The 11,391-nt window shown below is 34.5% G+C and overlaps 1 protein-coding gene across 2 annotated transcripts; it reads left to right on the forward strand.

Annotated features, from left to right (window-relative positions):
• Positions 1-1,735: 1,735 nt before the first annotated feature.
• LOC133284049 (autophagy-related protein 8C-like) lies at positions 1,736-5,445 on the forward strand. Of its 2 annotated transcripts, XM_061481001.1 has the most exons (6): positions 1,736-1,930; positions 2,043-2,105; positions 2,424-2,479; positions 2,557-2,609; positions 4,982-5,100; positions 5,178-5,445. In XM_061481001.1, exons 2-6 carry the CDS (start codon positions 2,069-2,071, stop codon positions 5,270-5,272), a joined length of 360 nt encoding a protein of 119 aa, XP_061336985.1. In that variant the 5' UTR covers positions 1,736-1,930; positions 2,043-2,068; the 3' UTR covers positions 5,273-5,445. The 2 variants fall into 2 exon arrangements, with proteins under 2 accessions (XP_061336985.1, XP_061336986.1); XM_061481002.1 differs by lacking the exon at positions 1,736-1,930 and having other exon boundaries at positions 2,025-2,105.
• Positions 5,446-11,391: the final 5,946 nt, after the last annotated feature.

Consider the following 11,391-nt stretch of genomic DNA (forward strand, 5'->3'; position numbering starts at 1 on the left):
TTTTTGGTAAGCAAGGTATAAACATTTTTTTTTTTTTTTTTGGAAACTGATCCTAATTATTTCTTTGAGGCGAATGAGAACCCTCTGGTATCCCCACGGGTTCGACTCTTTGAGCCGCCTATGAGACTAATCCAGAGTTCGGGTGCGAGTCCAAGGATTACGGTACTTATGTCCCTCCCCAGATAGTGTTGGTGAGATTCGAACCGATGTCCTCTCCCGCCACTCCGTCCCCATGCTATCAACTGAGCCACCTCACTTGGGTTGTATAACCATTTTATTATTGTTTGATTAAACTCAAATCAATGGTTTTTAGTTAATGCTATTTTTTATCATTGATTTGATTTTAATATAATATTAAAAAATTATAAGGATAAAGAAATTATAAATACAATATTTCTCATAAAAAAAACTTTTTAAAAAATATAACAATGATGCATCAAATGCAACAATCTATATGCTGCTAATTATTATTATTATTATTAAAAATTAAATAAAGTTATGTTATTTGAGCATTATCATTTATTAATTATTATATTCTTAATTCTTTGGTTAGTTTCAATAATTTGAGCAATCCTTCATTGTCATTAACCACTTCACAATTAAACTCAGCTGTAGGGGGGGACGGGGTGTAACTCGTACCTAACATTTGATATTATTAGGCTCATGGAGAAATACATACCCAGCTAATCAATGATTTTTTTTTTTTTGGTAATTAGCTAATCAATGATTTACTTGTTAAAATCGAGATCTTAAATAAAATTGAACAAAGATTAAAAAATTGTAAAACGTAAAATTATAATATAAAAAAATCGTAAAAAATATAAAAACATAAAAGTGTTTTAAATATTAATAAAATTGTTTTGATAAAAAAAATCATAAAATCGTAAAATCATAATGATAAATCAAAATTTTAATAACAATGCTCACACCCTAAAACAAAAAACCAAAAATTAAAAATTAAATAAAAAAATAAATGAAGTAAAGATTTTGGGTGTGTTTGATTGTGTTCTGATTTTTTGTTCTTAAAATTGTTTTGTAAAATAGTTATGGAAACAGTTGGGCTATTTGACCATTTTACCCCTCATTAATTAATTAATAACCATTTTGCCCCTGATTCAAAATTATCTACCAATCTGTCCCTCTTTAATCGACTACTTTACATTTTTAATCGACTAAATGGTTGTTGGGAGATTTAATCGACTAAATCTCCCTACTTAATCGATTAAAAAATCATACTGACTTCTTTCCCTTTGTTGTCAAATATGGAGATTTAGTCGACTAAAGAGACTAAATCTCCCAACAACCATTTTTGCCTGTTTTGGCCATTTAGTCGATTAAAAATGCAAGGTAGTCGATTAAAGAGGGGCATATTGGTAGATAGTTTTGAATCAGAGACAAAATGATTATTAATTAATTAATAAGGGACAAAAGGGTGAAAAAGTCGAAACAGTTATTTTCTGTATTTTTTAATTTTTGAAAGTTAAAAACCAAAACAGAAAACAAAAACAACTCATACATGTTTTTAAATTTAATTCTAAAACAAAAAAACAGTTAAAGTTTTCAAAACATTTTTTACAAAACAAACTTTACCAAACGAGTATTTTAGTTTTTTTATTCTGAACACTAAAAAACTGTTTTTAAAAACAACAATCAAGCCTTTATATCTAGAACGTCATCGTTTGGTAGAAGCTGCACACAACGAAGCTTACTTGCGAAAGAGGCGATCGAAACCGTATACAGATAAGTATCAGTAAAAGGTTCCGTGTTCCACTCAAACAGAAAAACAACGAAGAAAAGAACAGAAAACAAAACCCTAATTCAAATCCATTATCCATACATCATTAAATTTTCCATCTGTTTCCTTCACACGGAGACAGAGACAGAGGCTCTTTCGTTTGGCGGAGCAAAGCCATCGATCCTTTCGTGTTTGGTACGTGAAATTTGTTTTGTTTTCTCAAGCTTACACTCCTCCTTCTTCTTCCCCCTTTTTCGATTTCGGAGGTTAAGGAAATTTCTAATGTTTCGGTGTTTGAAATTTGCAGGGACCAATCGCCCTCCCAATTTCATCATGGCCAAAGCCTCGTTCAAGCTTCAACATCCTTTGGGTACCTTTTATTTATTTATTTTTAATTTTCTCCTATATCTTATAATCTGGTATTTATTGGGAATGAAACCTTTTGATTGGTTGGTTTCAAAGTCCATGCCTTTTGGATTGTATAAAAAGAAAAAAAATAAACTATTTTTCTTTTTCATTCATGTAATTGAAATTATTGGGACACTGTGACAAGTATCTTATCTTTTTATTTACATTGGGTAGAAGAATGAACGTGCTTGCTATGTTGACATGAGTATTTTCTTATGAGATTCTAAAAACCCCTTATTCATTCGACTTAACTAACAGCTTGGTGTTTTCTACATGTCAGAAAGAAGGCAGGCTGAATCTGCTCGCATTAGGGAGAAGTATCCTGACAGGATACCGGTATGATTATAAATAGATTGTATCCGTGTTTATTCTTTCTTAAAGCGCTCTTGTTCAAATACGCCAATTGTGTGCAGGTAATTGTGGAGAAAGCTGATAGAAGTGACATTCCAGATATTGATAAGAAGAAGTAAGTGATTTTCTTATGCTATTCTATCCCTTTTCATTAGTTTTCAGGCCTGAGAATATTGTTTTGCAGCTTGAAGGTGTTTTTTTTCTTGGTCTTGATGTTTATTGTGAAGATGTTGAAAGGTTCTAATTTTGTGTTGTTAGTAATGGAACAATAGTTGTAGGGGGGTGAAGGTAGTAAAAAGTAAAGTATGAAACAGAGCACCCATGTTGAGTTGATACTTTGATATATATATATATATATATATATATATATATATATATATATATATATATATATATTTCAAGTTTGACATCTCATCTGAGAGCCGTTAGATCCAAAAAGATCAATGGTGTCACATGCTTACAAATAAGAGTCGTTGATCTTTTTGGATCTAACGGCTCTTAGATGAGGTGTCAAATTTCAAATTTGACACTGGTGTCAAAGGATCCTACCTCTATATATATATATATATATATATATATATATATATATCAAAGTACGAAATTAAACTTTTAAACTAAAGACAAATAAATACTATGAGACAACCCAAAGAGGCATTAAATTAGGTCTTTTTTAATTGTCACAGAACTCACCCAAAATTAGCCTCACTCTTGCATATTAAACACTGTTAGAGAACCTACCCAGAATGTTTAGAACATGGAGAAGCTGGTCGCCGGAAACAGTAGTAGCTGGTGCTGCTGGTCGCAGAGATACGATAGAGAAAGGGAGTTTTAGGCTGACACAGAGAGGGAGGGTAGAGGTTCAGAATAAAAGTATAGTTAAAAGACAATTTAACCCAAAAATATTGTTGTTGGCACTTTAAATTGAGGGAAAAATTGAAATCTTACACCCCTTCCTGGTAGCTAGGGGTGGCAAAACGTTAAAATGCATGTCATGTCAACCCGTGGGCTAAAACGGGTCATGTCCGGGTTTGGAAAAATGACATGAATTATTATCGTGTCGTGTCACGGTTGACTCACGTGACCCACATGCCAACCCACGAAATTTTTTTTTGTCCTAAAAAAAGAGTCGGAATTTTGGTGATTTTGACATAACTTGCGTATTTTATTCAGGTTTTCTTTCTTTCTTTTTGAAAAAATAAAAGAGGAGACAAGTTTTTGGCCTGAAATTTCCAGATTTTATGTATTTATATTAAAAGAAACAGTACATGACAGTAATGACAAAATTAACAGAACAAGGAATTACTAGTAAAGATTACAGAACAAAGGAAAAAGAAAGAATGAGTAAAGAAACTTGTGAAACAATTGTAGAGGTTCCATGCCCTCCCATAGTCCAAAATCCAGAATTTCCAAATTGCATAACCATTCTCTCTCCCATTCAACTATTTAACCAACTCTTGGACACCTCTCTCTTGTAACTACTTGATCATCCACACCTCCATTCAGTTGGGGGTCATTTTGGGCATTATGATGTGAAGATGTTGAGTCAGCATTAGGTGTACTTAAAATATGAGAGGCCCAATTCTTTCTATTTTTATGTCACTTGTATACCTTGTGAAAGTTGTTCTTTCATGACCGAAAGGTTATGGGTTCGAATCCACAAAACAGCCTCTTTGCAATTATGCAAGGGTAAGGCTGCGTACAAGGATTGTCTCCACCCCACACTTGCTAGTCGGGTTTAACGGGGAGTGGTTTTTTTATTAGTTTGTATACCTTGTATCACCTTGACACGACACAAACCTAACCCACCGACATGAACCTAACCCATCGACATGAACCTACCGTTATTGCGGCTGCTAGCACAAATTGTTGCGTGGCGTAGCGGCGAGTTGCGGCTGGGTGACACAATGCGCTACACTAACAAGTGAGGCCAGAATGCACAAATGATATTCTTGTTGCAAATTCTATTTGGCCAAAGTGGGGGATGTATTAGGCCCATCCATTAGTTGTTGTCGCGCAATTGGCCATTGGCACTGCAGCCTTGGACACTACTGCTAGATTTTATTAACAATTCGTTTAAAGAACAATCTAACAGGAAAAATTGTGGTTGATTAGTAATACAAAACCAAGTCTCTACTTAACGATTTCTGGTAATTCGGTTCATGGGCATGCTCCTTATGGATGTGTGGATGGCTATGGATAAGCTTTGGATTTGAGGGATTCTTCTGATTTGTCCATATTGAGTTCTTGACAGTAAAGTTACTTCCAAGTGAGACTCTAGTTTGATATTTTTCTGAGCATGTTTTGAATATTGAAGCATATGAGTTAGAGATGAGTGTTGAAACTTGGAGGATCAATCTTGGTTTTCTTTCCATATTCCAACAATCAAGGACTATATATATTAATTTTTGATCAATGCATATTGTTGATCTGTTTCTGTGCATTAGTGGATTCTCAATTATTTATTTCGTTCTTCTTGTGATGCTGTAGATACCTTGTCCCAGCTGATTTGACTGTTGGTCAGTTTGTTTATGTTGTCCGCAAAAGAATTAAGCTCAGTGCAGAGAAGGCTATTTTTGTTTTTATCAATAACACTCTACCTCCAACTGGTAAGTATCCTGTCGTACTGAATGTTGATTTTGCCCTTTTGGGCATTGCTTATGAACTAAATCCCTTGTTGTTGCAGCCGCATTGATGTCTGCTATTTATGAGGAAAATAAGGATCAAGATGGCTTTCTTTACATGACTTACAGTGGAGAGAACACCTTTGGATCCCACTAGGCATAATTTATGATAACCTCTGTGAATAGTTCCTGCAAGATGTAAATTCTCTGCAGTCGATTGTCAATATTTGGCCCACTGAGTATTGTTATCCTGCACTTTGATTATGTTCTTTATCTTTAACTTATGAATATCTATCAATATATTAAGATTTCGTTATCACGCATTTGAATTCTCGGTTGCTTGGTTTCAGTAACATCATCTTTTTTATGATATAAATTTTTGGCTGAAAATTAGAGGAGCAATATTGATACACAAGGATTTCGAGTAGGAAAATGAAATTTGCCCAAACGCTTACTCTAACGAAGAACTCCATGATGGGCTCCACGTGGGCTATTAAAAAATAAAATAATGAGATGGTGTTATTCAGTGCTTTGCAAGAGTATCTGAAAGGAGTTTTGCGAGAATAAATTATATGCAAGTATCATTACATGTCATGGTGATGGAATCGCTTGGATTAAAATGTCAATTGAACTTTTTTTAACCCAGTCAACTGGTTATTTGTGGGTTGTTGATACTTCGATCCATAATTGTAACAGCCATTACTCAAAAATTGTACAAAATAACGTGTACATGTCATGCTTCTTGGAGTTGTTTCCCTCATTAATTTTTTCAATGTCATTGCCGAAAATTGAACTCGGTAATTTCTGCTGTTGCTTGATCGTAGCTCTGGTTTTTAGGTCTCCCATTCCTTTTAGAGTTTGCACTTGTTTTAGTTCATGCTTCTATGGAATGTGGGTTAGATGTGTCAGGATTTAATATTCATGCTTCTATGGGAAAATCATAAATTTGTTTTGAAGCAAAATCATCTGTCTTCACAGTCTCTAAAACATGTCATCAAAAGAAAAACTAATCAACTTTTTGATTAAATTTCATGGTCTCTAAAACTTGTCATCTACTATACAAAGAGACAAAAATTGAGTAACAGTCAAGCCAATGTGTTATGTTTCGGATAACGTTCTGACCCTACAATCCTAAAGAGAGTTTTGATCAGGAAGCAACGACTTTTTGCAACTCAAGTGTTTTTTTCTTCTTTTTTTTCTATTTAGGGACAATACGCCTAAATAAAAACTGGAAAGCTTTTTTTTCTTTGGACAAAGGAAACACAAGTAGTATTGCAGCAGTGTTATTTAAAGAATTAAAGAGTTGTAAAGATGTACTTTTTATTAAATTTTAATAAGTTAATAAATCAATATATTTCACATTAAATTAATAATAAATATACCTTCATAGGCTTTATTTATTTAGTCGTAGAATTAGATAGTGTAGGCAGAATTACAATTACACGTAGAGTTGGATCCTCCCAATTATTTGGATATCCTCTTTCTCTTGAAATGGTTTTTGATCCATTTGACACAAATGAAGGCCCCTATTTTAATCTTGTGCACACCCATCATTGCAACTGCTTTGACTTAGTTAAAACCACCCTTGGCACCCGAATTCTTGTTCTTGACGCTGCCTTTTTGGGATCTAGTGCCATCCTTTTCCATAGCACCAAAACCACCAACATCCCACTGATCAGCCCAACTTGGTGCTTCGCTGGCCATGTTTCCTGGGTGCCATAAATACAATAAAACAAGAATACTACTCATTAAACTTATGTTAGATTTGTAAAGTTATCTCAAACTTTTCGTTATGAGGAGACAAATGGCTCAATAAATCGCTGCTTAATGACAAATCTAGGGAAGAAGTACTTTTACTTGAAAAGTGATATACTTACAAAATCAAGTGCACATTATTGGGTATGGCTCATACTTCACATGATGATGTTGACCCTAATTGTCAGGGTCAGCAGAAAGGCAACTGGGGTTCCGCTCCCAGGTGAGCGGGCGGGGGTCCGGGGGGCAGCGCCCCCAGGCCCGTAGAGGCTAGGTAATGTTTAGGCCTCTGTTTCTATTGTAATTTTCTTAGCAGTTTGGGCTTGGGCCCATGAATAGCTGCTGTTAGGGTTTTTTGTAATCCTATTTATATTTGTCTTGTAAACCGAGAGACTTGTAACGAGTGGCGGTGAGGTGAATATAGTACAGACAAGCTGGACGTAGCCTATATTGGGTGAACTAGGGTAAATCATCGTGTCAATCTCTCTACTCTTATCTCTTTTTCTGTTTTCTCGATTCTGTGTGATTGTCGATTTCCAACACACATGAATCATAATAGAGAATCTAAGACCCATGTCATATAACTTAAATTAGCCTCAAACGTACAAATATTTGCCAAGTCTATGAGTTGAAAACTTGAAACAGCAACGCTCAGAATTCAGAAACATGAATAGTACCTTATATGACTCGGTTGGAGTTAGACGTAGATGAAGAAGTTAAACAGAGCAGAAGGGGAGCTGAATCAATTCGAAGTATGGCTAGCTAGACAACCCTGTTACATTGCTTTTTCCTTCTTTAATCTAACTTTATGTTTTCACAGCATGACTTGCCAACTCACCATTTTGAGTATTTCCGTCTGGTTAAGAAAACTTTGTGCGGCATTTTTCTAAATTATTTTATAATCCTCAACCTTATCACATAGTAGTGATACATAGGCCAGCATTGTTAGTTACCGCTAAACCATGTGAATTGGGTCTAGTTTTCAGCCTTGGTATGATTGTAGCTTGCCGAAGGTATTTGTCCTTCAATAGTGTTGGGATTAGCTTAGTCCACTTCTATCAATGCATGGACTTTCCTTGCAATTGAATCTGTTTGTTTATTATAATTGCACTCAATCAATGTATTATCACCCACACTTTAGAGGGGGGAAAACATGGGTTTAACATTTTTACTTTAAAGAAAGAAAAAACATGGAATCGAAGATGTAGTTCAAGGAATGTTTTATTGGGTACCATATGATGGCATTGAAAATAGGGTGCTATAGTATATTTTATACTATATCTTGCCGGTAACACAACAAAAGTAGCTCTCTTTTTTCTCTCTCCGAAATTTTTTTCCGTAGTTCAAGGTTACAGAAACTTTAAGACTAAGAGGAAAAGGGAAAGCTTATTCTAAAGAGTGGGGTAAAAAGAATAGAGAGAAATTGTTTTCTGTACAAGGGTCTAAGGAAACTGAATCATGTTTTGGTGCTACGGTCATTATTTTTAAAAAAAGAAATTATTTTTTCCCTATTTAAACCAACACATTTATCTTTATTTTCATTTAAATCCTAAATTTTTACTCTTTTAAATAGATGTATGATACTACGGGAGTATCAAAGATTTGTTTGGGGAGAGAGAGCAAAGGTTCAGTGGAGCCTGATTCAAATAAATAACACAAAGTACAATTGTGAATGACTAGATCAATACTTTGGGCGCTATTTGCAATCAAAAGAAAGAGGAGCAAAAACAGTTGTATCATCTTTATTCATTCAACAAGATATGATACAAATATCGAACATTTTTTGCTACAGCAAACTTGGAGGGAAAAAAAACACAAGCCCTTTTGAAAATGGGTACTTGTTGAATGTATTGTACTCCAACCCAAAAGTGTACAAGTAGTTTTTAGTGCAAAACTTGAACAATGTCTTTTATGCGATGCTACTTGCGGAATTGGGTTTATGATTAAGGCAATGCTACATTCGACAAAGTAAGTCTTTTGCTCCTTTGACCGTTTTGCTCACTATGAAGTAACATTTTGAGCTGCTAATTATTCTTGACCCTGAATACAGGAGTCCTAAATACCCTTGTCACTGAATTGAATTATTAAGGACAGATATATTCATATATCAATTTTTATTACACCACTCTTACACTACTTTATTTTCTCGTAATAATACAAGTAAAACATTTTCTTTCTTTTGTTTTCTAGAAAAAGGTAGCGTAGACAAATAATGTGATATAAACACTTTCCAATCATAATAATTACCAGTGGCGGAGCCAGCTGATTTGTTAAGCTAGGGCCAACAAAAATTAAGATGGGCTTAATATTATATATTATCCAAAAACTTAGCCACGGTTATTTAACCACGTTAAAGATGTTGCTAATTTTCAAATACAAGCTAGGGTCAAGGCCTCACCTACACACCATGTGGCTCCGCCACTGATAATTATCTGAGTTTCACAAAAATTAATGCATGTAAATCAAACAAGAATATCATATTTATGCCTAAATTCATGCACCTCTTTTTATACGTATCACTTTTGGATAAAAGAGATATAGACAAAAAAAAAAAATGAATGGAAATAAGGATTGTTTATTTTTTTCTTCCTAATGATGGAAAGTGTAAAAAGATAGGTCTATGAGTTTAGATATAGATATTATTGGAGATAAAAGGGTTAAAAATTAATGCTACATCAAATTTATGTGCAAATAAAATTTGATTTGGATTATGGTGTTTTCTTGGCACAAATATTGGACCAATGAAGAAGCCCATTACCAATTGACTCGTATAAATTTTAAATCCTAAATTTATAAATATCACATCTTTTGTTTACATTATTTTTTTTCATTCAACTATAGTCTCTATCAATTATCTTCAAACATCGCCAAAAAGAGGAAACAATATGAAGAGGGAAAATATCATAGAACAGAATTTAGATAGGGAGAGAGAAGAGAGAATTGTGAGCAAATAGTTTATTCATTAATTGATCTGGGCTTTATAATTTACAGAAAAAAAATAACAACCTACTTCTATTGAAATGCTAATTAAATAACATAAGGATAAGAAAACAAATTGCATTTGAATTTTAGTAACGATCTTAATCTACTTATCCTAAATATTCTAGAAGATGGGCCTTCAAATTAGATAGTCATTGAAGTATTGAGGCATTTTTCCTTCATGTTTGGGCCTGTGTGTGATACGGCCTACAATATTCCCTCTTCTTTGAAGACTAGACTTGTCCTCAAGGATCACAATCTTATTATGATGCATTTTCAACTCTTTTATATGGATATGCAAGATTACATTTGCTTTTTATGATGAGCAGAGGTGGCACATTATTATTGGCTTCTAATTCATTAGGAAGTCTCGGTTGTGGCTAGCTGTGGTCCACTACCTAGACTTACTCCCACCTACTTTTTGGATTTTTGTGTCAGCAATTAGTTGTGGGTGTGAGTTGTCCATATCCAAAATGCAGTGTCACTAGTTTTTGAGAATTTTCTAATGTACAATTAATGTAGCGCGAGAAGTCAAGTGCCAGACTTGATTTTGAATTATTTTTCCCTTGATTCATTGCATTTTCCCGTGAAGAGTTGTTTGGGCATAACGTTTCTTCAAGACTTTCTTTAACTCTTACTCTGTCATTTGGGTTGTGTTGGTATTTGCAAAAGGTTTTTCCTCCTTCTCCTCTGTCTTCATTTATTCTTCTCATCTTTCTTGTTGATCTTCGAACACTAGTCCTAGATTAATCCAAATAAAGATCAACCTTTGTTTCATTCTAGTATTAGTGGTTCCTGTCATAGTAACGGTACCTATCAAGGCGACTTAGTCATCCAAAGTAAGGGTATGATCCTATGAGTGAGATGTTCCCATGTTATCCGTGTTGATTCGGTGGTTAGAGGAAAGGTTTAACCTTCGATGTTTGCCTTGTCCTCCCATGTTGATGCCTCTGATGGAAGAATCGTCCACTAAACCAAAACTTGGTGAATCTGTTGTCTGTATCCCAAACCAAACAATGTGAAACTATGGCTGTCGATTGTTGAACAAAGTCTATGGTGGTTGTTAGGTGAGGTGGCAGTGGTCTGTCTTTGTGCTTATCTGGAAAATAAGGTCGCAGAAGGGAGATGTGGAATACTGGGTGGAGTTTGGCGCCTAGTGGTAAACAGAGTTTATAGGCCACAGATCCTACACTTTCTAGGACCTTATAAGGTCTAAAAAATTTAAGAGTCAACTTTTGCGAAGAACGGTGATGAAGGGACAAATGGTGAAATAGCTAAAAGCGAAAAAACATAAAGTCACTAGAGTTGAAGGTAAAATCTCTTCTTTTATCATCAACTTCTTTCTTCACAATTGTATGTGCTTTCTTTAAATGCTCATGTAGTCTCTGTAAATTGAGGTTCGGTTATGGAGGGTAGAATATACTACTTCTAGAAAAGAAAGATCCATGGAGTAATGTAACAAACATGGTGGTGAACGGCTGAATGTGGCTTCATATGGTGTAGTGTCAATGTTTCGGTTAAATGTTGTATTGCAATGGTGTT

Source organism: Gastrolobium bilobum, unplaced genomic scaffold, assembly GCF_033153095.1.
Source record: "Gastrolobium bilobum isolate Gb01-03AN ecotype WA unplaced genomic scaffold, APGP_CSIRO_Gbil_v1 utg7102, whole genome shotgun sequence".
NCBI classification, from domain to species: Eukaryota; Viridiplantae; Streptophyta; class Magnoliopsida; order Fabales; family Fabaceae; genus Gastrolobium; species Gastrolobium bilobum.

Excerpts from the sequence above, each read along its gene's own strand:
- LOC133284049 (XM_061481001.1), top strand. The coding sequence starts at position 2,069 with ATGGCCAAAGCCTCGTTCAAGCTTCAACATCCTTTGG. Across the intron at positions 2,106-2,423 it reads CAAGCTTCAACATCCTTTGG|AAAGAAGGCAGGCTGAATCT; the intron begins GTACCTTTTATT and ends TCTACATGTCAG. Across the intron at positions 2,480-2,556 it reads AGTATCCTGACAGGATACCG|GTAATTGTGGAGAAAGCTGA; the intron begins GTATGATTATAA and ends AATTGTGTGCAG.